The 25,028-nt window shown below is 43.3% G+C and overlaps 1 protein-coding gene across 1 annotated transcript; it reads right to left on the bottom strand.

Moving 5' to 3' along the window:
- Positions 1–3,890: 3,890 nt before the first annotated feature.
- LOC119027872 lies at positions 3,891–14,521 on the bottom strand. The gene is made up of 2 exons (XM_037113392.1): positions 13,652–14,521; positions 3,891–6,608 (listed from the first exon to the last, which is right to left on the bottom strand). Exon 2 carries the CDS (start codon positions 5,489–5,491, stop codon positions 4,532–4,534), a length of 960 nt encoding a protein of 319 aa, XP_036969287.1. The 5' UTR covers positions 5,492–6,608; positions 13,652–14,521; the 3' UTR covers positions 3,891–4,531.
- Between the last annotated feature and the right edge of the window lie 10,507 nt (positions 14,522–25,028).

The following is a 25,028-nucleotide window of genomic DNA, read 5'->3' as shown; positions in this document are numbered from 1 at the left end:
TTTTAGTTTTGAGTCGTTTTTGCTCCTCTTCTGAGTTTATAATGGGTGTGTATTGCGTCGGCTAGAGTGGGTGACATCATCAACTGCCGCACCCCAGAGTGTAGAGCAGCTCCGAAAACGGGAGAAAAAATTCTCTTCAGCTCGATTTGGATCCCAAACCTTTTACTCAACATAGACAATGTATACATAGAAATGTAGGAAATCTTATTGGCTTTCAGGTGATGGTCTCATTTCAGATGTGGGACTTACGGTTTTGGATTTCGAAGCCCGAGAGCGACAAGAAGTGAAGACGCTCTCCCATAAGCCGCAATGTTAATTTTGAGCCGAAATTTCTGGTGAAGAGCAGACGGTACCTGTTCTCTCTCTCGCGTTTGTGCCATCATTTCTCACTTTCCAGAAATAAAAACCAGATGGCCGAGTTCGGCCAGGTCTCTACTCGCTCACCATATAGATATTTTTGCCCTAAACATTAAAGTTTTTTCCAAAATCGCAGGGGTTTGGGAGGAGTTTTCCCATTCATTCTTATGGGGACCTCATCATTTCTGTCTCTCCTATTTCTCCAGCGTGTGTATCTCAAGAATGTGTGTGTGGTGCCTGAGCTACACTGTGTGACATCATCTTTAGAGTTATGAGCAGCTGGAAAATCTGGAGAAAGACTTCTCTTCAGCTGGATTTGGATCCCACATCTTTTCCTTTTCATAGATGATGCAGCCATTTTAAGCTCTCGCTGCCTTTAACTTGCAACCTTTTCTGACTTTTCTCATCGTTTTAAGCTCTTTGTTGCTTTAATTTTCCACCTTTTCAGTCATTTTTCACCTTTTTAATCTCTTCCTTCCTTTACCTTCTACCTTTTCAGTCTTTTTTCACCCTTTTTCTCCTTTTTCTGACTTATCTCACCTTTTTAGACTCGTTCTTGCTTTAATTTTCCACCTTTTCAGACCTTTTTCACCTTTTTAACTTTCTGCCTTGGACTTTCTACCTTTTCAGTCTTTTTTTCACCTTTTAAAGCTATTTTTTGCTTTAATTTTCCACCTTTTCAGACCTTTTTCACCTTTTTGAACTCTTTCTGCCTTCAACTTTCCACCTTTTCAGTCTTTTTTCACCTTTCTACGCTCCTTCTGCCCTCTCAATATACAACTTTTTGGCCTTTTCACTCTTTTTTCACCTTTTTCAATCTCTTTCAGCTTTCTTACTCTACAGCTTTTCAGCCTTTACAGATATTCATCTTTCTGCCTTTTTAACTCCTTGAAAATATTCCGCTTCATGTTCAGCTATGGAACTGTTCAACTATCAATATGTTCAACTTTTTAAGCTCATTCTGCCTTTAACTTTCCACCTTTTCTGACTTTTCTAACCTTTTTAGGCCCTTTCTGGCTCCTACTTTCCAGCTTTTCAGTCTTTTTTCACCTTTTTAAGCTCTTCCTGCCCTCTTACTCTACAACTTTTCAGCCTTTCCAGTCTTTTTTCACCTTTTTAATCTCTTTCAGACCTCTTACTCTACAGCTTTTAGCCTTCTCAGATATTCACCTTTCTGCCTTTTCAACTCCTTCAAACATTCTGCTTCATGTTCAGCCATGAAAATGTTCATTTTTTCAAACTCTTTCAACCCTCTTCAACTTTTCTGTCCATTCATCTTCGTAAATGTTCATCTTTCTACCTTTTCACCTCCTTCAAACGTCAAGCTTCATGTTCATCTATAGAAACTGTTCAGCTATCAATATGTTCAACTTTGTAGGGTCGTTCAGCCTTTAACTTTTCAACCTTTTCAGCTTTTCAACTTGTTCATCTTTTCGGCGTACATTCAGCAGATTTCTCTTCAGGCTTCAGCATTCACACTGTATTTTCGTAGGAAATACAAATTTTTCTAGTTATTATTCCTGATTCCGTACGTTTTTCGGCACCTTTCTCCTCCTACAAATTTTGTGCTATAGAAACCATTCAAGTATCAAAATATGCAGCTTTTTAAGGACATTACTGCTTGTATTTTTCTTTTTTCTACCTTTTATACTTTTGGAAATATTCAGCTTTTTCTGCAAAATTTTGCCCATTCATCCTTATGGGGATTTTTTCAAATTTCATTCAGCTATAACTTCAGCATACGTTCAGCTATTGAAACCGTTCAACTATTAAAATGTTCAGCTTTTTAAGCTCTTTCAGCCTTGTAACTTTTCAACTTTTCAACTTTTTCAGAAATTTAGATTTTTCCCAAAAAAATGTAACATTGCCGCAAATGGGAAAAGCTTCAAATCCTCTTCAAAACTCCTCGACTTTCAACCTCTTCTTCTCCCTCATACATTCAGCTAGAGACACCATTCAAACTTTAAAAGTGACACAAAACCTTGAACTATTGGGCTTGTATTCAGTTTTGTAAAATCTTGAACGGTTTTGAAATCATCGCAGTTTTAGTTTCGAGGCTCTTCTGATTTTATAATGGGTGTGTATTGCGCCGGCTAGAGTGCGTGACATCATCAACAGCGGCAGCCCAGAGTGTAGAGCAGCACCAAAAACGGGAAAAAAGTTCTCTTTAGCTTGATTTGGTTCCCACATCTTTTACTTGACATAGACAATATATGCATAGAAATGTAGGAAATCTTGTTGGCTTTCAGTTGATGGTCTTATTTCAGATGTGGGACTTACGGTTTTGGATTTAGAAGCCCGAGAGCGACAAGAAGTGAAACAGCTCTCCCATAAGCCGCAATGTTAATTTTGAGCCGAAATTTCTGGTGAAGAGCAGACGGTTGTACTTTTTAACTTTTCTACTTCTTTGGAAAATCAGCTTTTTCTAAACAAAATGTAACACTGAGGAAAATCCTCAAATCCTCTTCCAAAGTCATCGACTTTGCAACTCTTCCTGTCCTTCATACTATGAGCTACAGACACCTTTCCAGCTTTATAACATATACATATTTTGGCCATAACCATTACAGTTTTTTCAAAGATCGCAGAAGTTTGTCAGGCGTTTTCCCATTCATCCTTATGGGGACCTTTTCATCTTTGGCTCTGCTCCTGCTCCAGCATTTGTGCAACCATTTTAAGCTCTTTATTCCTTTATCCTTTCACCTTTTCAACCCTTTCTCACCTTTTTAAGCTCTTTCTGCCCTATTACTCTACAACTTTTGGGCCTTTTCAGTCTTTTTTCACATTTTTAAGCTCGTTCAGCCCTCTTTAGCTACAGCTTTTCAACCTTTTCAGATATTCATCTTCCTGCCTTTTCAACTCCTTCAAACATTCAACTTCATGTTCAGCTATGAAAATGTTTTTTCATTTCATTTTTTAAACTCTTTCAGCCCTCTTCAACTTTTCTGTCTCTTCATCTTTTTAAAATGTTCATCTTTCTGTCATTCCAACGCCTTGTGCCCTCATTTCGCACTGTCTAGAAATATAAATAACATGACCGCATTCAGCAACTCCTCCTGTAACTCCACATACCAATATTTTGGTGATAACTATCATAGTTTTTTCTAAAATGGCATCAGTTTGGGAGGCGTTTTCCCATTCATTCCTTATGGGGACATATTTGATTTTGGCTCTACTCCTGCTGCAGCATGTGGGCAGCCATTTTAAGCCCTCTCTGCATTTAAATTTCCACGTTTTCTGTCTTTTTTCACCTTTTTACGCTCTTTCTGATCTCTTACTCTATAACTTTTCACTGTTTTTTCACCTTTTTAGTCTCTTTCACCCCCCTTACTCCAGAGCTTCTCGGCCTGTTCTCTCTCGCGCGTTTGCGCCCTCATTTCTCACTTTCCAGAATTAAAAACCAGATGACCGAGTTCGGCCAGGTCTCTACTCGCTCACCATATAGATATTTTTGCACTAAACATTAAAGTTTTTTCTAAAATCGCAGGGGTTTGGGAGGAGTTTTCCCATTCATCCTGTTGAGCGCGGCCTAAAACACCGCCTCACCCGAGTCCGTTGATGTAGTAAAAGACCAGCCAGAGAATTGAGGAAAAGAATAAGCATTTATTACACAGTCTGCAGAGAGTGGAGATCAGCTCAGTATAGCATCAATAGCAAATATCAGAACAGATCTAACTCGTGTCTAGGGGTTTCAGTGTTATAAGCCTGTGTTTCGCTACGCCTACTGATGGGTATGTGTTGTTCGTATCTGTCACTAATTGGCTAATGATATGTGTGGTGGCCGCATGCACAGCGTGTGATCAACGCTAGGATTGGCTCTCCGTCCGCATGCATAGCCTGTGATGACTCCCATGTCTTGACGGGAACGTCCTTGAGCATCTCCCCTATCTTACGTGTTTGCACAAATAGAGTTATTTTGTCACAGTATGTAGTTATGGCTGGCTCCCGTTATCTATCTGTGTCTGCCTGTGTGTGTGTGTGTAAAGTGTGACTATCTGTATGAGTCAGCCCGCACATGATCACATAGTTAAGCAAGTATAATAGTGTCCTGGCCCGTACGCACATCAGTAGTACCGTCTGTATATTCACAATTCCCCCTTTTGATCTCCTTTAGGAGATCAACTAAGGAATAAAAATAATACCTAAAAGAAAACATTACCTCTCATCAAAATAATTAATACTCAATCATTTTGATGCCCTCCTCCAAAACAGCATCAGGGCCAGCCTTGGAGTGTTGGAGGAGGGGCATCATGTATGGAGGGGGAGCGTTACCCTCGATAGTAGATGTGATCAATCTTACCATTAATGAACGAATACAAGGAACACAACAACAACCACATGTGACTAGAATAGCAGTGAATACAGCAAGAGAAATAAACAAAGACATAATAAGCATTTTCCATTTCCCAAAAACATTAGTCATCCAGTCTTCCAGTGGGTTGTCAATCCCAGAGTGCTCGTGCATCGTTTTAGAGAGAGTACGCAGCCCATCCAATGCCCTAGCCACTGACCCATCCGGGGCCATGTTGTTGGGGATAAAGGTGCAGCACATTTCCCCAAACATAGCGCAAACCCCACCTTTCTCCGCCAACAACATATCTAATGCCATCCTGTTCTGTACAGCCATCAAGGAGGTAGGTGCCATTTGTTCCGCGAGTCCTGCCACTGCATCCCTAGTAAGATTGGTCAAGCGCAAGACGTTATAATGCACGTAGTTTATTCGATCGACGTTCTTATTGGGGGTTACCGGAAAGAGGGCAGCTATGAGAGGGATATTTTCAAAACCAGCTGCCACCTGATCTGCTAGCTTGAATTGATTGGGTACCCCTCGAGGGACTCCTATGGCGTCGATGTAGGTGGGATTATCAGTAGTCAGGTCGAATGAGGTTAAGGTGGACCGACGGTGACGGTTGAGTACGTGACGACGCCTACGACGTGTTAGGTTTATCGAGGAGGTATGGTTAGACTTCATACGAGCCAAATGGTCACCTAATAGAACGAGAGGGGTGCGAAGTCTAACCATAGCGCAATTGCCAACGGTTCTTTCACCCAGTCGAACATGCAAGACTTGAAGGCTGCAGTAATAATATAAGCCTGCTCTAGCCCAAGTGCCGAGCTCGATCCCCGCTCGCATGTCTTGACACCAAGAGAGATCAATGTTACCTACCGAAATACTTCCCCTTTTGGTGACATTACCTCTGGATCCAGCAGTGAGATTGAAACATACATACAGTACGTACCGTTAGCCTTGTCTGGAACAAAGGGACCGACTAGCGTTTTATTGTTGATTGGAGGGAATATACTGCCTAATGTCTGACAGCCATTGTCACGTCCATGCGTGAGATTCATCATACAGCCGAAACCTTGTGTATCATTAGTGAGTAGGGGGGCAGGCACAGTAACCAATTGGGGTCGTGCTGACGCCTAGAACTCTCCAATTCCCATACAATAACATTATGTCACTGGTTGAATGTATAAACGTGAATTATAAAGCAAGAAATACAAAAGTAAAAATGTATAATGGCAGGCGAAACTTTCTAAGATGACAATAGGCGATCTTTACCTGTATGCTCCGGGCAGGGTTACCCCCGGAGCTGATTTATTCCTTCAATTACCTTGTCATCCAACTCTTTAGCAATTAGCAGGTACACTTTAATGGATAATGTGATATAGGCGATATAAAATGCAACTTTATTCAAAGGTTGGTGGACCCTGTGGAATGTAGGTTGTGTAAAGCCTATGCAAAAACAATCAGAATGCAAACCCAGCAGAAGATGCAGGTGTTCAGGGCTGCCGTCGCCATCTGCCTTCGACGAGAGCAGCTGAGGCTTGCGTTGGTAGCTTGGCATGCTACATGTAGGAGAGACATGCTTATTTCACTGTCTCCCGTCAGGGTATGGGTAGACTACCTCACCCCCTTTTGCCACCAGGGGATTATTCTGCCCCTTGTTGGTTGGTGGGCTTTTCTTCTGCACCAGCCGGCGCTTGTTGTTGCTCCTTTAGAGCGTTATGGGTCTCACCCAACGATCTCTCCGGGGCCTCCGCTGCAGCACACTGGCTCCAGTGATACCAGGTGTCACCTTTGCCTTTGAGCCGGACCGCGTGTGACGTTCTTTCCGTGACCTGGTACGGGCCCGTCCACCTTGGTTCCGACCACTTTCGTTTGAGAACCTTTAACAACACCCACTCGGCTTGTGGTGCTACCGTGCTGCGGTCCTCTCCACTGTGGTTCCCCACCTGTTCTGCGTAAGCTGCAACGAGACTGTGAAGTTCAAGAAAATACATCTTATGGGTTAGATCTTGTGTCATGTCTGTCACTCCCGGTAGTCGAGAGTGCGGACCCGGAAATGGTCTACCGGTCTGTAGCTCATGTGGTGTAAAACGAGTACTTTGGTTCACGGAGCTCCGGATTGTCATTAATGCCAATGGCAGCGCATCAAGCCAATTGAGTTTGGTCTGTGCACAGATTTTAGCCAATTTGGTTATAACTGTTTGATTCATTCTTTCCACCTTCCCCTGCGATTGAGGATGGTACACTGTTCCAAATTTATGCTGGAGCCCCAGCATTTCTTCCACCTTTTGTAAGTCTTGATTTTTGAAGTGTGTCCCATTATCTGATCGCACCTTTTCTGGAAACCCATGTCTCGGGATGTACTGATTAATCATGAACTTTATTACTGACTTACTGTCCTCTTTCTTAGTAGGCCAAGCTTCTGGCCATCCTGTGTACGCATCTACACACATCAAGAGGTATCTGTATCCTCTCACTGGGGTTATCATGTCTGTATAGTCAATAATGATTTCTTTCCCTGGTTTTGTCTCTAATGGGAAACGTCCAGGGTGTGGTTTCACTGTTGGTCTGGCATTGTATTTGTTACATTGTTCACACATGTTCACAAAATGTTTTGTCATGTCTTTCAAGTATGGATGCCACCAATGTTCCAAATTCCTCATCATCACCCCCACATGTCCCACTCCATGCGCCTCCGCTATTGCTATTTGCCTGATCCCTGGAGGTAGAATAGGTCTGCCATCTGGACCCCTCCAGAGTCCTCCCACCTCCGTGGCGCCTCTGGCTTTCCACAATGTTTTTTCTTGAGGGGAGGCTTGGTCCTGCTCTGCAATCAGTTTTGACACATCTGTTTCTTTCTCTGTTTCTGCACATATCATTACCAGATTCGGAGTGTAGCCTGCTGCTGCTTTAGCAGCTGCGTCTGCCGCGTCATTTCCTGCTTTTGTGTCTGAGTGCGCCTTTTCATGTCCTTTACACTTAATTACCGCTACTTTGTTTAGTAACAGTAGGGATTCAGCTAGCCGCTTCATTTCTGCCTCGTGTTTAAATGGTTTGTTCGCTGCCGTTAAGAAGCCCGTTCTAAGCCATTGGCTCAACTCCACATGTACCGCACTCACTGCATATGCTGAGTCAGTGTACACATTCACATCTTGCCCTTCTCCTTCTTGTAATGCTGCTATGACTGCTAGCACTTCTGCTCTCTGTGCTGACTGTTGACCTTCCAGTCTCTCGGCCCTCAATGTGATCATTCCACTCGGAGTCTGTTCCACGACCGCATATGCTGCTTTAAGGCCTTCTTGATCATGTCTAAAACAACAGCCGTCAGTGTATAGCTGTCGGGCACCCGCGATTGGTTCTGTTTGTAAATCTGGCCTTATTTTTTCTTCTTTCTGCACCCTATCTGCGCACTCATGTGGTTCGCCTGTCCTTATCTGATCCGCCATAATGATGCCTTCATGTGTAAACATCAGGTTTGGCGCCTCTAAGATTTTGCTCAGGCGTCTCTGTCTCAGTGCTGTCAGCGTGAATGTTTGCGAATTGACATATGCCACGACGCTGTGTGTTGTCAGAATGTGTAACTGGTGTCCCATTACGATGTGCGCAGTTTTTTGGATCAGTTTGGCGATACCCGCTGCTTGTTGTGTGCAGGCGGGATGTCGTTTCTCCATGTTGTCTAGCTTAACACTAACGTACATCAGTATTATTCTCTCTCCCCCTTTTCTCTGGAACAGAACGCCATTAGTGCATAGTTCTGTTCCAGAGACATCCAAATAGAATGGAAGAGTGTAGTCTGGAATTGCCAGGTCAGCCGCTGCTGATAGTGCCTGTTTCAGCGTGATAAACATGTCTTCCGCGTGTCGAGTCCAATTTAGGGGAGCAGAGAGGTTACGCATGCCGTGCTCTTTGACCATGTCGCGGAGTGGTTTGGTCAAGCCGCTGTAGTCAGGTATGTAGTTTCTGCTATAACCTGTAAGACCCAGAAAAGATAGCATGTCTTTCACTGTTTGTGGTTTGGTGTGATGTAGTATGGAGGTTTTGTGTTGAGGTGAGAGCCCAGACCCCCTTTGAGAGATTTGTCGCCCCAGAAACAAGACTTGTTTTCGTGCTACCTGCAGTTTAGCCTTGCTAACCTTAAACCCTGTGTGTGCCAAATGTCGCAGTACTGCCTCTGTCGCCTGGAGACATAGGTTTGCCGTTGGGGCGGCTAAGAGGAGATCATCAACATACTGTACCATCGTAACTTCCTCTGGCAGTGAACACGAACTCAGGGTGTCTTTTAAGACTTGATTGAAAATTCCCGGCGAAAGAAAGAAAGTGCAACCCTTGAGGCAGACGACTGTATCTCAACTGTTGACCCTGATAAGTGAAAGAAAAAATATCTCTACACTCTTCAGCTAGAGGGAGGCAAAAGAAAGCGTTCGCCAGGTCTATGCACGTAAACCATTGATGTGTAGGAGCCAGATTAGTCAACGCCACGTACGGATTCGGGACCGGAACTGTGGCTGTTCTGAGGGCTGCATTAATCGCTCTTAAGTCATGTGCCATGCGATACTTCCCGGTGTCTTTCTTTTCGACCGGTAAAATGGGCGTGTTCCATTGGGACCTGGAGGTTTCTAACACCCCCTTTCGCAACAAACCATCTATTGTATCTTTTATGCCCTCCTCTGCTTGAGGCGATCTGTGTGGATATTGTCTTATCCAAATAGGCTGTTCTACCTGCACCGAGAATGATATAGGTTTACAGTCTACCAGGCCCACATCCGTGGGTCCTTCTGCCCAGAGCGATGATGGCAGGCTATCGATCATTTTCGCTGCGTCAGTGTGGTCGGTACGTTCTCTCCCGTGTTGTCTAGAGATTTGACAACGCTCTAACACGGCCGTGTCACTTGCTGTAACTGAGATTCTGTATGTTTTGATCTGTGGAGAGAAACATACCTGCGGGATGGGAGTGGCCTCCCAATCTGTCTGGGCCAGCGCTCGTTTTACTATACTGCCTAGTTCTTTGGCCTGATGTTGCGGGTGTAATGCTAATGACACATGTGGTGCAGCCTCATCTGACATCCTATACCAGAGACTTTGTTCATCAGTTAAGTTGACACCTGCCGCCACACCCTCCGGTGCAATGTAGATATTTTCTGAGGCAATTTGCCACTTATGACCTTCTATTTGGTCTTGAAAATACTCTTGATACCACTCAGTCTGCATTCTATCATAGAACAGAGTGACGTGAGGCGGATCAGGGGGCGAGACCAACGGATGCAATTGAGAAATCCAGGGCTTCCACCGGAGGTAAGCCGACAGGATACCACTATGCTCTGCTGTCTCTGGCTGTAGCAGGCCCCAGTAAATATCCACGTGTTGTTCATTCACTGGCTGAATCAAATATTATCCCGGTTGCAGCGTCGCTTTTTCCGCGCAGGGCAGCCTCGTGCCGTCTGGTAAGCACACCACTAGACCGTCAGCGCTGCACAAAATGGTTGCTCCCAACTTTATTAGCAAATCTCTTCCCAGCAAGTTCATCGGTACGGCAGGAGAGTGAGCAAAAGGATGGGACACAATTTGATTCCCTATTGTCGTTTGCAGAGGTTTGGTGAACGGCAGCGTGGACTTTTCCCCAGAGAAACCCATTAATGTGATGACTTCGGCTGATAAAGAGTCTGTAGGCACGGTTTTCAGGGTAGACACAGTGGCCCCTGTGTCCACCAAAAATGGCAGAGAGCGGTTTTCCACTCTTACCGACAACACTGGTTCTGCCGTTGTGGTGTTGTCTGAGTGTCTCTGTGGGGTGTGTCAATATTGTCCGGAGTAGTCGTACCCCTCTTCCCACATAGGGAATTGGGTCACGCCCAAAGTGCCGGGAACAGTATTTGCTGGCCCTGCTCCTCTTCCCCCTCCTCTCTGTGTAGGTGCCATTCCTCTCTGGGGTACACTGCCTCACGGGTTGAGAGGGCATTCTCTTGCCCAATGGTTGGGGTCCCTACATATGAAACAGCACGGCGGCCCTCCATACCGACCCCCTCCTGTTCCACCTCTAGATCCCCATCCTCGCATCCCTGCTCTGCCCCTCTGATATCCCCCCGTCCCGTAACTCTGCTATTGCGGTGGTGGAGGCACCCAAGGGGGCGCTGTATACGCATCTGGCACCGGGGGTTGCTGCTCAGCTGCCACCATAACCTTTCCCACGTCTGGTTTCGTCTTCTGTTTCTTATCATTAGTCTTTTGCCTGGCCTCGTTCAGTTGCAACTTTAACAATTGTACTTGTAACTCTTCTAACTCTTTCTGTTCCTTCTTGAGCCGAGGTCAAATGATGTATCAAATGTTTTTCCCAGATATGGGACTCGCAGCCCTGCATGTCTGGATTGCCTATCATGGCAGCCTTGACATTCTCCGGCAATCCCTCTAGTATCGCCTGTCTGAACCATTCCCTTTGAGACCCATCTTTACCTGGGTGACACCCCGTATGTCTAAGCCATAACTCCTTACTCGCGTTTACGTACTCCCTCGGGTTTTGTTTGGGGTCCCACCTCATTTTGGGCACTACTGCAGCGTTAGGTAGGGGGAACTTTTCTCTCATTGCTTTGCCAATCTCCGTACTGTATCGCGTAAACGGAGCGTCATCTTTTACGGTAGTTGTTTTAGCTTCGGTCTCAATGTCCCTCATATCACTCCCTGTCATACATCTCGCCCCTACGGCCCTAAAGTCGCCCATCGCCAGACGCTGACCGGCCGTCAGTGAGTCCAATTTGTTAAGCCACATATTGCCCCCCTCCACTACAGGCGGCAGCTTATCCACCAGTGCCTGCACGTCCCCTATAGAAAAGGGTTTATATCTATCTGGCTGGCCAGGAACCATGGTGAGTGGAGCCATTAACTTCGGACACATAGTTTTGTAGTCTAAACGAGGCTTGCCTTCTAGTATCACCGATCTTCTGTTTTCAATAGCTTCGGTTATTTCGTCTGCCACCTTCAATCCCTTATCTATGCTCCTCATTAATTCTTTCTGCTGTCCCAGTAATTCTTCTTCCTCCGATTGGCCGACCTCATCCTCCTCACTTCAACGACCCCCTAAGTCCATCCTAACATCTACCGTTCCTCGCTGTCCTTCCCACTGGCCTTCTCCCCTGAAAGCTGCTCTCCCTTCGCTGCTCCACTCCCGATTTCTAGATTCATTCGGTCTTACTTCTTTCCTCTCCCTATTTTCTCTCTCCCTTCGGCGCATCTCCTCACGCTCCCTCTGCTCCTTCTCTGCTAACAATTCTCGCAATCTTTGCAACTCTCCTTCTTCTCTGATCGATCTTTTAGCTTCTTGTTTCATGTATTCTTGTAACTCAGTTTCCCTATCCCTCTGTTGCCTGTCCTGAAACGGATCGTGCTCTTTGTACACGGAAGGTGTATCATTCTGTCTCTTCTCGCTCCCCGACTTTTCTGGTGCTCCTGTGAAGCTCCCACCTGCTGAACTATGTGTCGAGTGTGGTCGTACTTCAGTGCGTGTTTGTATGCTACTTGTGCTGTCTTCAGCTCCTACATCTTCGTCCTCACCTATTTGTAAAGTGCCTCCCGTGACATACAGTGTAGGATATATCCCTGGTGTGGGTGTAGCTGGAGGTACATATGGAGGTGGACATGCGGGTGTGTCAGGTGCATTTACCACTGGGCTTCCTTACTTTCCACCTGTGTCGTGGTGGAGGTGCCTCACACTTTGCCATAAGACCGCCAGTTCAGACCATCCCCGTCGCTCCTCGTCCTGTAGTTCCGCCTTCTTCTTCAGTTTGGATTTCTGTAACATATTTGCTTGCTTCTCCTGCTCTACCAGCTCTGCTTCACCTCACATTCTTTCACTTTTTCCCATAACCATGCCCCTAACGGCCCTTGCTCCTCCATCTTTTTCCCTTTTTGTCTCACTAATTGTTCCACTTTCTCTCTTATCTCTCCCAATTTTTTATCTCTTCCTTTTTTATCGCACACTGCCTCCGCTGCCCGCAGTGTGTTATTTAGCTGTATCTGCAATGGCTTCCAGGACCCTACAATCGGACCCCATCCGTCATCATTTATCTCCCTGTCAAATTCTCCATCCATTATATACTCTTTTCTTTCTAAATTCTGAGGCTTATATGGAGTACACCTGAACAACAAGCTTCTGAGAGGAGCAGTATGTGCAGCAGCCAGTCAGCTTATATGGAGTACACCCGAGCAACTGACCTTCTGACTTCAACAGGCTGTTTTGTTTCCACAGCACAGACAGATTGTGTTATCACCGTAAGGACACTGCTTTTCATGCACCTGCTTCCCCTCTGACACCTCAGAGTTTTATTCTTCCCACTCCCTCTAGGTCCTCTCACTCAGTTCACAAACACATGAAGACAACACACACATTAGTTCATCACACCAAGCAACACACACACATATTAGTTAACACATCAAACAATTAATTTTCAGGTTGCAACCAATATTTTTTTTTTCTTTTTTTAGGGCTTCACTTTTATCCTACCTATTGGAACCCAGTTCCGTGGAACCCAGTTCCACTGCGGACTTTTTCGCGGAGGCTATTCCTTCCGCGGGCCTTGCACCCTCTTACTCCGTGGAGTATTCTACTTTAGGGGACTATAACCCCAGGGACTCCAACCCACTACTCCGTAGAGTATTCTAATTTAGGGGACTATAACCCCAGGGACTCAAACCCAGTACTCAAAAGAGTATTCTAATTTAGGAGGACTCGAACCTCCAGGGACTCAAACCCACTAGAATTCGGGGATCGTCACCTCCCCAGGCCTCAAACCCAGCATGTGTCCCAGACACTCTGATACCTCGTCAGGTTACCAGTGGGGTCCGCCACGACCAACGAGAGTCCGCTTTAATCTAAACTATGCCCTTTTTCTCTTCACAATTCAAGTTATCTTATTCTCTTCCTCCTTTTACTGATTTCCTTGCACTTCAGCCAGGCCAGGACACAAATTTTAGAATTTTCAATATGCAGAGTTTGACAAAGCAGGTTCTGCTTACCTTATTTTGTTGTGCCGGCTTGTGTCCTGATCCTGTTTCTCGTGAAGAAATCCTCAGGTCCGAATTTTACTCTATCTGTCTTTCACCACATCCCGGACGAGCCCCCAAAACTGTTGAGCGCGGCCTAAAACACCGCCTCACCCGAGTCCGTTGATGTAGTAAAAGACCAGCCAGAGAATTGAGGAAAAGAATAAGCATTTATTACACAGTCTGCAGAGAGTGGAGATCAGCTCAGTATAGCATCAATAGCAAATATCAGAACAGATCTAACTCGTGTCTAGGGGTTTCAGTGTTATAAGCCTGTGTTTCGCTACGCCTACTGATGGGTATGTGTTGTTCGTATCTGTCACTAATTGGCTAATGATATGTGTGGTGGCCGCATGCACAGCGTGTGATCAACGCTAGGATTGGCTCTCCGTCCGCATGCATAGCCTGTGATGACTCCCATGTCTTGACGGGAACGTCCTTGAGCATCTCCCCTATCTTACGTGTTTGCACAAATAGAGTTATTTTGTCACAGTATGTAGTTATGGCTGGCTCCCGTTATCTATCTGTGTCTGCCTGTGTGTGTGTGTGTAAAGTGTGACTATCTGTATGAGTCAGCCCGCACATGATCACATAGTTAAGCAAGTATAATAGTGTCTTGGCCCGTACGCACATCAGTAGTACCGTCTGTACATTCACAATCCTTATGGGGATTTTTTCAAATTTCATTCTGCTTACTTACTTCAGCATACCATAAGCTTTAGAAACCATTCAACTATTAAAATGTTCAACTTTTTAAGCTCTTTCAACCTTGTGCCTTTTAGCTTTTTAACTTTTCAACTTCTTTAGAAATTCGGCTTTGTCTAAACAAAATTTAACACTGAAGTAAATGGGAAAATCTTCAAATCCTCTTCCAAACTCATCGACTTTGCAACTCTTCCTGTCCTTCATACTATGAGCTACAGACACCATTCCAGCTTTATAACATATACATATTTTGGCCATAACCATTACAGTTTTTTCAAAGATTACAGAAGTTTGTCAGGCGTTTTCCCATTCATCCTTATGGGGACCTTTTCATCTTTGGCTCTGCTCCTGCTCCAGCATTTGAGCAACCATTTTAAGCTCTTTATTCCTTTATCCTTTCACCTTTTCAACCCTTTCTCACATTTTTAAGATCTTTCTGCCCTCTTACTCTACAACTTTTGGGCCTTTTCAGTCTTTTTTCACATTTTTAAGCTCATTCAGCCCTTTTTAGCTACAGCTTTTCAACCTTTTCAGATATTCATCTTCCTGCCTTTTCAACTCCTTCAAACATTCAACTTCATGTTCAGCTATGAAAATGTTACATGTTTTAAACTCTTTCAGCCCTCTTCAACTTTTCTGTCTGTTCATCTTTTTAAAATATTCATCTTTCTGTCATTCCAACTCCTTGTGCCCTCATTTCGCACTGTCTAGAAATATAAATAACATGACCGCATTCAGCAACTCCTCCTGTAACTCCACATACCAATATTTTGGTGATAACTATCATAGTTTTTTCTAAAATGGCATCAGTTTGGGAGGCGTTTTCCCATTCATTCCTTATGGGGACTTACTCGACTTTGGCTCTGCTCCTCCTGCAGCATGTGGGCAGCCATTTTAAGCCCTCTCTGCATTTAAATTTCCACGTTTTCTGTCTTTTTTCACCTTTTTACGCTCTTTCTGACCTCTTACTCTATAACTTTTCACTGTTTTTTCACCTTTTTAGGCTCTTTCACCCCCCTTACTCCAGAGCTTCTCGGCCTTCTCAGCTTTTTCAGATATTCATCTTTCTGCCTTTTCAACTCTTTAAAACATTCAATTTTATGTTCAGCTATCAAAATGTTCACCCTTTTAAGCTCTTTTAGCCTTTCACCTCTAAACTTTTCAGCCATTTTTCATCTTTTTGAGTTCTTTCAGACCTTCAGACCTTCAGACCTTCTTTCAGACCTCTTCCTGTCCTTCTTCCTGTCCTTTTCATCTTTGGATCTGCTCCTGCTCCAGCATGTGTGGAACCATTTTAAGCTCTTTATGCCTTTATTCTTTCACCTCTTCTGCCTTTTTCCCCCTTTTTAAGCTCTTTCTGCCCTCTTACTCTACAACTTTTCTGCCTTTCCAGTATTTTTTCACTTTTTAAAGCGTTTTCAGCCCTCTTAAGCCACAGCTTTTTAACCTTTTCAGATATTCATCTTCCTGCCTTTTCAGCTCCTTCAAACATTCAACTTCATATTCAGCTATGAAAATGTTACACTTTTTAAACTCTTTGAGCCCTCTTCAACTTTTCTGTCTCTTCATCTTCTTAAAATATTCATCTTTCTGCCATTTCAACTCCTTCAACCACTCTGCTTCTTGTTCAGCTGTGGAACTGTTCAACTATCAATATGTTCAACTTTTTTTTCCCAACGTTTCGAGTTTTTCAACTTTTCGCAGGACGTTCAGCATTCACACTGTATTTTCACAGGAAATACAAATTTTTCTAGTTATTATTCCAGATTCCGTATGTTTTTCGGCACCTTTCTCCTCCTACAAATTTTGTGCTATAGAAACCATTCAAGTATCAAAATGTGCAGGTTTTTAAGGACATTACTGCTTCTATTTTTCTTTTTTCTACCTTTTATACTTTTGGAAATATTCAGCTTTTTATGCAAAATTGTGCCTATTCATCCTTATGGGGATTTTTTCAAATTTCATTCTGCTATAACTTCAGCATACGTTCAGCTATTGAAACCATTCAGCTATTAAAACATTCAGCTTTTTAAGCTCTTTCAGCCTTCTGCTTTTCAGCTTTTCAACTTTTTCATAAATTCTGCTTTTTATGAAAAAATTTTTTAACATTGCCGCAAATGGGAAAAGCTTCAAATCCTCTTCAAAAATCCTTGAATTTCAGCCTCTTCTTCTCCCTCATGCTTTGAGCTAGAGACACCATTCCAACTTTAAAAGAGTCACAAAACCTTGAACTACTGGGCTTGTATTCAGTTTTTAAAGATATTCTACGATTTTGGACTAATCACAGTTTTAGTTTGAAGAACTTTTAGCCCATCTTCTGACTTTATAATGGGTGTGTATTGCGTGAGCTAGAGTGCGTGACATCATCAACTACTGCACCCCAGAGTGAAGAGCAGCTCCAAAAGCGAGAAAAAAAATTCTCTTCAGCTTGATTTCGATCCAAAACCTTTCACTCAACATGGACAATGTATACATAGAAATGTAGGAAAACTTGTTGGCTTTCAGATGATAGTCTCATTTCAGATGTACGACTTACAGTTTTGGATGTGGAAGCCCTGGAGTGACAAGAAGTCACTAAGCCGCCCCATAAGCCGCAATGTTAATTTTGAGCCTAAATTTCTGGAAGACAGCAGACGGTACCTGATTTGTCTCTTGCGTTTGTGCCCTCATTTCTCACTTTCCAGAAATAAAAACAAGATCACCGAGTTCGGCTATGTCTCCCCTCACTCACCATATAGATATTTTGGCCCTAACAGTTACGGTTTTTTGTAAAATCGCAGGGGTTTGGGAGGCATTTTCCCATTTATTCTTATGGGGACATTTTGTCTCTGCTACTTCTCCAGCGTGTGTATCTGTAGAATGCGTGTGTATTGCGTCAGCTAGAGTGAGTGACACAATCACTTGATTGGAGAGCAGCTGGAACACTGGAGAACGAATTCTCCTCAGCTGGATTTGAATCCAACATCTTTTACTTTACATAGATGATGCAGCCATTTTAAGCTCTTTTTGCCTTTAACTTTCCACCTTTTCAGTGTTTTTTCACCTTTTAAAGTTCTTTCTACTTATAACTTTCCACCGTTCCAGTCTTTTTTCACATTTTTAACCTCTTTCTGCCCTCTTGCTCTAGATCTTTTTAGCCTTTTCAGATATTCATCTTTCTGTATTTTCATCTCCTTCAAACATTCTGCTTCATGTTCAGATATGAAAATGTTCAACTTTTTAAACTCATTCAGCCCTCCTCAGCTTTTCTGCTTTTTCATCTTTTAAAAATATTCATCTTCACCACGTCTTCACCATGGTGTGCTGTGCTGCATGGGGATGCTCCAATCGCTCGGAGAAAGGCGTGTGCATGTATGGCTTCCCCAAAGACAGAGACAGGAGAAAAGTATAGGTGGCTGAAGTCAGAAGCAATTTAACCACCTACAAAGATGTTAACAAACAAATATGTGAGGTAATCATATTCAAACAACGCAATTGCACTTTCGCACACTTTCAAATACCACACCACTGGGAAGTTTAAGATTTTTTAAATTAAACAGGAAAAACAATGCAAAAACCTAGGACAGTTAAGTTGCAAATTGAAGGGGAAAAAAGGGGAAAAAAGAAAATGACAGGAAAAAACAACACTTAAAGGCCATCATGGAAACAAGACCCAAACCGAGAAGGTGAACATCGGGCAATCCAAGAACAGTTGAAGGTGCTTCAGGACAGTGCTGGACAAGGGCAGAAAGGGATACACAGCTGATTACAGTGACAACAAAACAAAAAAATGTTTTAGCTACGAAAACAAGTCCCACTTTAATATCTCTCTGCTTCTCTGTCTGCACTCTGCCTTCCTCCTGCAACCTGGGAGAGTGCTGAGTATGGGGTTCCATTTGTGCCAAAAATATGTCGACATGCTCACTGTCTATGTCGACTGAACATGTGAGAAGACATTTGTCTATGTCTATTAAACGCTGAACTGTCGTTGTGTCATTTCACTTTGTCATTACATTGTGTCCTCACGTCCTTACTACATGTCATCTTGGTGTGTTATTTGACAACGTCGTTACTATGTGTCCTTACTGCGTGTTGTTTGACAGCGTCGTTACTATGTGTCGTTACTGTGTCCTTTGACAACGTCGTTACTGCGTGTCGTTACTGCGTGTCGTTACTGCGTGTCGTTACTGCGTGTCGTTACTGCGTGTCGTTTGACAACGTCGTTACTATGTGTCGTTTGACAATGTCGTTACTGCGTGTCGTATTGATGTGTTGTTTGATAACGATGTTACTATGTGTCATTACTGCGTGTTGTTTGACAACGTCGTTAATATGTGTCGTTACTGCGTGTCTTATTGATAAGTCCTCCAACAACTTCATTATGCCTGGCTAGCGCGGTAGTGGAGGGCGCCCCCTTTGCCGGCTTACCCTTTCCGGTCAGCGGACTGAACGTCCCAGCAGGACACGTTCGATATTGATCACAGCTTTCACACAAAATCACACTGGAAACACAGGGCCAACTGTCACCAGTGTCCATTGCTACAATGCCCTCCAAGAAAAGGCCCAATTATGGTAATAAACACAGTTTGTGGCTTGCTGCATTATGGAGTGACTGACATAACGCTGAGTTCGGGCTGGATGTCAAAATATTCTACAGGCTGTATGACAGTATATACAGTTTTCACATCGACTTGGCTTCAGCTTAATAACGATGCATGCGGCTGGGAACAGTGGCTTTCATTCAGTAACCATTTGAACGCGGTGTGGAATGAAAGAAATTCCACGCCAACTGGTGATTGGAAGGTTTCTCCTGGTTAGCGGACATATCGAGGACCCCTCTCCAGACGGGATCCTCAAACCACACCTCCAGCACATCTGGGACCGTTGCTGGTTAAAATGAACGCCAGTTAAGCTGTCACAACGGCATTCCCTCTGGCTATTGGACCGACGTGCCATGCCATAGTCCAACCCAGAACTCTCAAAGAAACCAAGCTTCAGTGCCTCCTGTCCCCCAGACAAACAGGCTGAACGTCTTCATACAGCTGGATCCACACACGTGAGAATGAGTGGTGTCTAGTTCTGACTTCTGTCTAGATTCTGACTTCTGTCCAAGTTCTAACTTCTGTCTTATAAACATAGGAGAATTGAGATTAGGGTCTTGTTAGTATTAAAAATTACTCCCATAATATTTAATATAAAAAACCCGACCCTTTAACTCCACCATCTGCCGACAGTCACATAACTTCATTACTTTCCTAATTAGTCTTTATGTTTTCTGTTGTCTGTTGTTATTCGTCTAAAATTGTCATTTCATTTATTTTACCTCAAATTATTTAGTCAATAAAAGTATATAATCGTTTGTCTTTGTCTGGAACTTAATTTTAAGCTGGAGAACCGATGGATATGTGCAAAGAAGTCTCTGATTCAGAATAAGAGATTGAACAAATTAATTTGAAATTAAACAAACTGCTCAAGTCAAACTTGTACAATTAGGTGTTTGGAATAATTTCCTCCAGATTATTCCAAGAACTAAACAATGGAGGTGGTGCCCCATTGACAAGTGTATAATTAATCGGCAGTGATTAATTACCCTTAATATCAAGCAGTAGTGTCTCCTACAGCGGTTTCTTGTTGGAGGCGTATACTGCAGTGTATTGTTATTGTGCGGTCTTTTTCTGAGGTTGCTAAAACTATGTTAATTAGCGATGTGCTAACTTGATCTCTGGAGAGGGCTCCTTACACAGTTTTGCAGTGTGTTAGACCATGGACTAAATTTACATCGGAATATTACACCTTTAAATGTCTTGCCTTCACTAACAGCCCATGCTGATAATTGACCAGGAAGCAGGCCACACTGAACAGTTCATCAATGTTCCCGCATATAGACAGTGGTATGTCCTTGTCAAACAGTTTGTTTTCTTTCACTCTCCTCATGCACTACTCCACACGCACTCTCAGGCATGCAATCGACTGTGTCTGTCTGAAATCCTCTCGACTCATTTGTTGTTTGTTGCTGAGAAAGGCAGGCCGGTACACCTTACAAGGAGCAAGGTTGTCCACAACAAACCCTTTGTCCACCATGATCGCCATACCTGGCTTCAGCATCTTTACGATCCCAGACAGCTTGAAGATCTTGTGATCACTCATAGAGCCTGCATACAGTCCAGACACAAAGGTAACAGCACCGTGGGGTGCCATGCTAATCATGGCCTTGAATGTAGCGTGAGATTTGTACGTAGAGAAAACCTCACTCTGAAGGAGCAGAGAGGATGGTGTCTGACAGAATATCTCTGTACAATCAAGGACCACCTGTGTGTCAGAAAAAGCTGCAAACTCAGGTGGCAGGTGAGCTCTCACTGTCTCTGGAGGAATCCAAAGGCGCTGACTTCCCAGCAGCAGTTGAGATGATCTGACTTGCAGTAGAGCGGCGAATGCTGAACCTCTCTGCAAGGTCCCTGAGAGGAAAACCCACTGACAGGTACATCAGGAACAGCAGAAACTCATCAATGGGTCTCAATTTCTTTTGAGATATAAAAACAAAAGTCTCTGTTTAATTACCTTGTCATTTACATTGTTATTACATAATATAAATCAAAAATAATACCAATATCAGTTGGTTGGCTTTTACTTTTAAATTAGATATAGTTAACTCCACAAACCAACAGGGGCAATTACAAAATAAAACATTTTGTATTAAATTTCAGAGTTACACACGGCCTACTATTCTCAAGTCTTGCATATGGATGATGAATAACTCTACATTCAGTGTAATGTGGATTTATGTTGAAAAGACTTTCATCTTTCATCACAGCATCTTGCAGAATGTCCATCATGAAGCTCAAAATTATTGTATATATTTTAAATAAGTTTGACAGGTAACCTGACAAAAGAACGAATCAAATGTTTATTTTCATTAAGATTTCCATTTTACCTTAAGCTTGCCAATAAATGAATTCAGCACATTAAGGATGTATATTATGGAAACATCTAGTTTATTTAAAAAGAATACTGATATTTTTGACGTTTTGTTTGAAATGATATGTACCCCTAATTATAGAATGACACTAATATGCACTTCATGTTACCACATTTGTTACCTACCATTGTTGGGTGATGGACTGTGCTGATGCTGGCAGAGGCTGTCTTGGCGCTGGTTATGCGCACCATCTTGTGAATCACAGCAGGTTCAATCAATCTCCAAAATGCCATGAAACTCCTGTGGGACGCAAACCTGCTATAAAAGCGCACGTCGTCATCTGATGCAGACAGGTGCTCTATGCCAAAACGCTGGCGAAGTTGGAGGACTTCCAACTGCTGTTGTAGCTCCCTCAAAGATGGGGCCGCTTGAGTTGCAGCCTTTTGCAGCATCTCTTGCTCACTTTGAGCTTTTTCCTCTTTTTATAGTTCTTTTTGTACTTTCCTAACTGTTCATTTTACTTCTTTCTGAAGCTCTCTCTTTGGGCATTATGGTGACCAGACTCGCTTTTTTCGTTCTGGTCCTAATCCTTCTTCTTTCACCATTTTCCACCGTGTCCGGGGAGCCTTTACGCAGCCCTATTGTAGTAGGTGTGCAGTAGGAATCAGCTGTTGGCCCTCAGTAGCACCGCGGTGCCGCCGCACGAGCGGCCTAATGTCCCCCGCGAGCTGAGGAGGAGGAGGAGACGCAGGTACCGTTCCAGAGCATGTACATCCCCCCCTCTGCTAACGCTCATGCAGCTTGTGATGTTCTTCATTCAGTCACAAGCTCACTGCAGACACAGTACCCACAGGCCCTCTTCCTCATCTCTGGGGACTTTAATCATGCCTCTCTGTCCTCCACCCTGCCCACATTAACACAGTATGTCACCTGCCAGTCCAGAGACAATAAAACACTGGACTTATTTTATGCCAACAGCATGGAGGCATACAACCCATCCCCCCTCCCTCCCCTGGGAAGATCTGACCACAACCTGGTGCACCTCCTGCCTGTGTACAAGCCCCTCATAAACAGGCAACCAGTGGAAACACGCACAGTTAAAGCATGGACTGAGGAGTCTCTGAGGGACTGCTTTGACTCCACTGTGTGGTAAGAACTGTGTGTTCAAGGACATCGACAGCTTAAAGTCCGTGTTATGCAGAAATACATTTGTGTTATGAGTTTGTCGTACCACAGAAACATGTGTCATTGACCACTGAGCCAAATTTGAAAGATTAAAAAAAAAAGCCAAGTATATAAAATTAGGTCTCAAAATCATGGAAAAACAAGCACTTCTCCCTGCTGTGAAACACTGGGGGCGTGTCAGACAGAGGCGCTGGAACCACGCCCACAAACAGGAGGGGAGCCTCCATGTACTGTACAAGGACGTAATGTAAGCTAGCATCATCATTGGACGGACCCAGCCTGACCTGTATGAGCCATCAGAGCCAGAAACTGACTGACTCTGAGGCCCGCGGTCCGGTTCGGGTCAGCGCAGAGAATCTAAAGTCTGGCTGGTGGCGGGGATGAGAGCACCTGTTGTCGGTGGGACGGTTGCAGGCGGGCACATAATGCCGGTGGCGGAGATGAGAGCATGCGCTGTCAGCGAGACAGGAGGATGCAAGCCGGGAGGGAGAGGGTCGGTTTGGCCCCACTGACGAGTGTCAACAGACTCCTCACTTTGAAACTTGAGATTGTTGATAATATTTCCTTTTGATTTCAGATTTACTTTAAAGGAAAACTACCCGCTTCCACAAACTCATTTGTGTTCAGATTGATAGTTCTCCACCTTAGAGAGTCATTAGTGTAATTCCAGAAAAGTCTGATGTGGATTTTCAAAATTAAAGCACTCTGAAAATTGAGATTGTTGATAATATTTCCTTATGATTTCAGATTTACTTTAAAAGAAAACTACCTGTTTCCACAGACTCATTTCTGTTCAGACTGATAGTACTCAACGTCAGAGTTGCAACCAGATAATTCCAGGAGGATCTGATGTGGATTTTCAAAATGTTCAAAATTCCAATAAAATACATTTACATTTGTGGTGAAAACATGATAACGTGTCAAGTTCAAGGGGGATGAATACTTTTAGAAGGAACTGTATATAGACAATATCATTTAAATTCAAATGAACAAATCCACATATATAATAGGCAAACTAAAGAACTTGGACAACAAAGCAAACTCTTTAAAGGGAGAGGGACTAGCACTAGTAAAAGACTGTAAAACTATAAGCACACAAGGCAGAAGATAAAAATCTGGCCAATACAGGCCAGGTGAGGGAGCACATGTGGCAGACGGACAAGGAAGAAACACTTTGCGACTGAAACAACAGGACATGGTAGTCTTCCGGGGTGGCTGGGTTGGTGAAATTGGCCCTGCTGAAAGAGGTGTTCATGTCAATCTGAATTTGGTGGGAAAATAATGCTTAAATAATTTGAGAACAACTCTGAGGTTGAATACCATCAGTCTGAAGTGAAATTAGTCTGTGGACACAGGCAGATTCCCTTCAATATCAATCTGTATTTGAGGGAAATATTATAAATATTTTGCATTTCACAGGGCTTAAAATTTTGAAAATCCACATCAGATCTTCCTGGAATTATCTGAGCGCAACTCTGACATTGAGTACTATCACTCTGAAGTGAAATGAGTCTGTGGAAACTGGTACTTTTCTTTTAAAGTAAATCGGAAATCAAAGGAAAATATCATCAAAAATCACATTTTAGAGGGCTTTAATTTTGAAAATCCACATCAGAACGTCCTGGAACTACATGAGTGACACTCTGACTTGAAGTACTATCAATCTGAACACAAATGAGTTTGTGGAAACAGGTAGTTTTCTTTTAAAGTAAATCTGAAATCAAAATGAAATATTATCAACAATCTCAATGTTCAAAGTGTTTTAATTTTGAAAATCCACATCAGATCTTCCTGGAATTATCTGAGTGAGTCTCTGAGGTTGAGTTCTATCAGTCTGAAGTGAAATGAGTCTGTGGAAACCGGTAGTTTCCTCTTAATGTGGATCTGAATTTGAGGGAAAAATTGAAAATATTTGACTATTAAGTGGGCTTTTATTTTGAAATTCCTCATCAGAAACGCCAGCTATTGTGTTTATTTTTATGTTGGACTAATTGTACAAACAGATGAAACGTCATGGCCCACATCTTCTAGGGCTTCAGCGTGATAAGAATAAGGATGGTAATATGAATTAAATAATAAATAAATAAATAAATAAATTCCTTAGATTCTCAATTAAGTAATTAACTAATCGTTTAAATAATTCATCAATCAATTAACAGACTGGCTGATTGATTATATTTGTGTGAAATTGCAGACTGGCTTCGTAAGCGTCTGCTTTTATTTTGAATTCTGTTCTGGCACTGCATTACCGTAATATTGTCTATATACAGGCACTGCAAATTAAGTGGCGGCTAGGTTGACCAGGCATTTCGGAATGGAGGGTGGCTTGACTGCAGTTTCTTCCGCTACGTAGACAAGATGGCAGCCCTTGAGTGCGTAAAGTGTACATCGTTGCACACTCACTGTTTATGCCATGCAACTTCTTTTCACCGCGATCGATATCGGAACACCCTAAGTACCGTACTCAAACAAAGTATAGTAAGTACGGGAAGTATGGATATCGGAGCACTGCATGCGTTTTCCATACTTCTTTCAGTTATATGTCTGAGCTAGCTGCTCCCGTCA

This window comes from Acanthopagrus latus, chromosome 1 (genome assembly GCF_904848185.1).
Source record: "Acanthopagrus latus isolate v.2019 chromosome 1, fAcaLat1.1, whole genome shotgun sequence".
NCBI lineage: Eukaryota > Metazoa > Chordata > Actinopteri > Spariformes > Sparidae > Acanthopagrus > Acanthopagrus latus.
The sequence above is the reverse complement of the archived record's forward strand: the minus strand, read 5'-3'. Positions and strand labels throughout refer to the sequence as shown.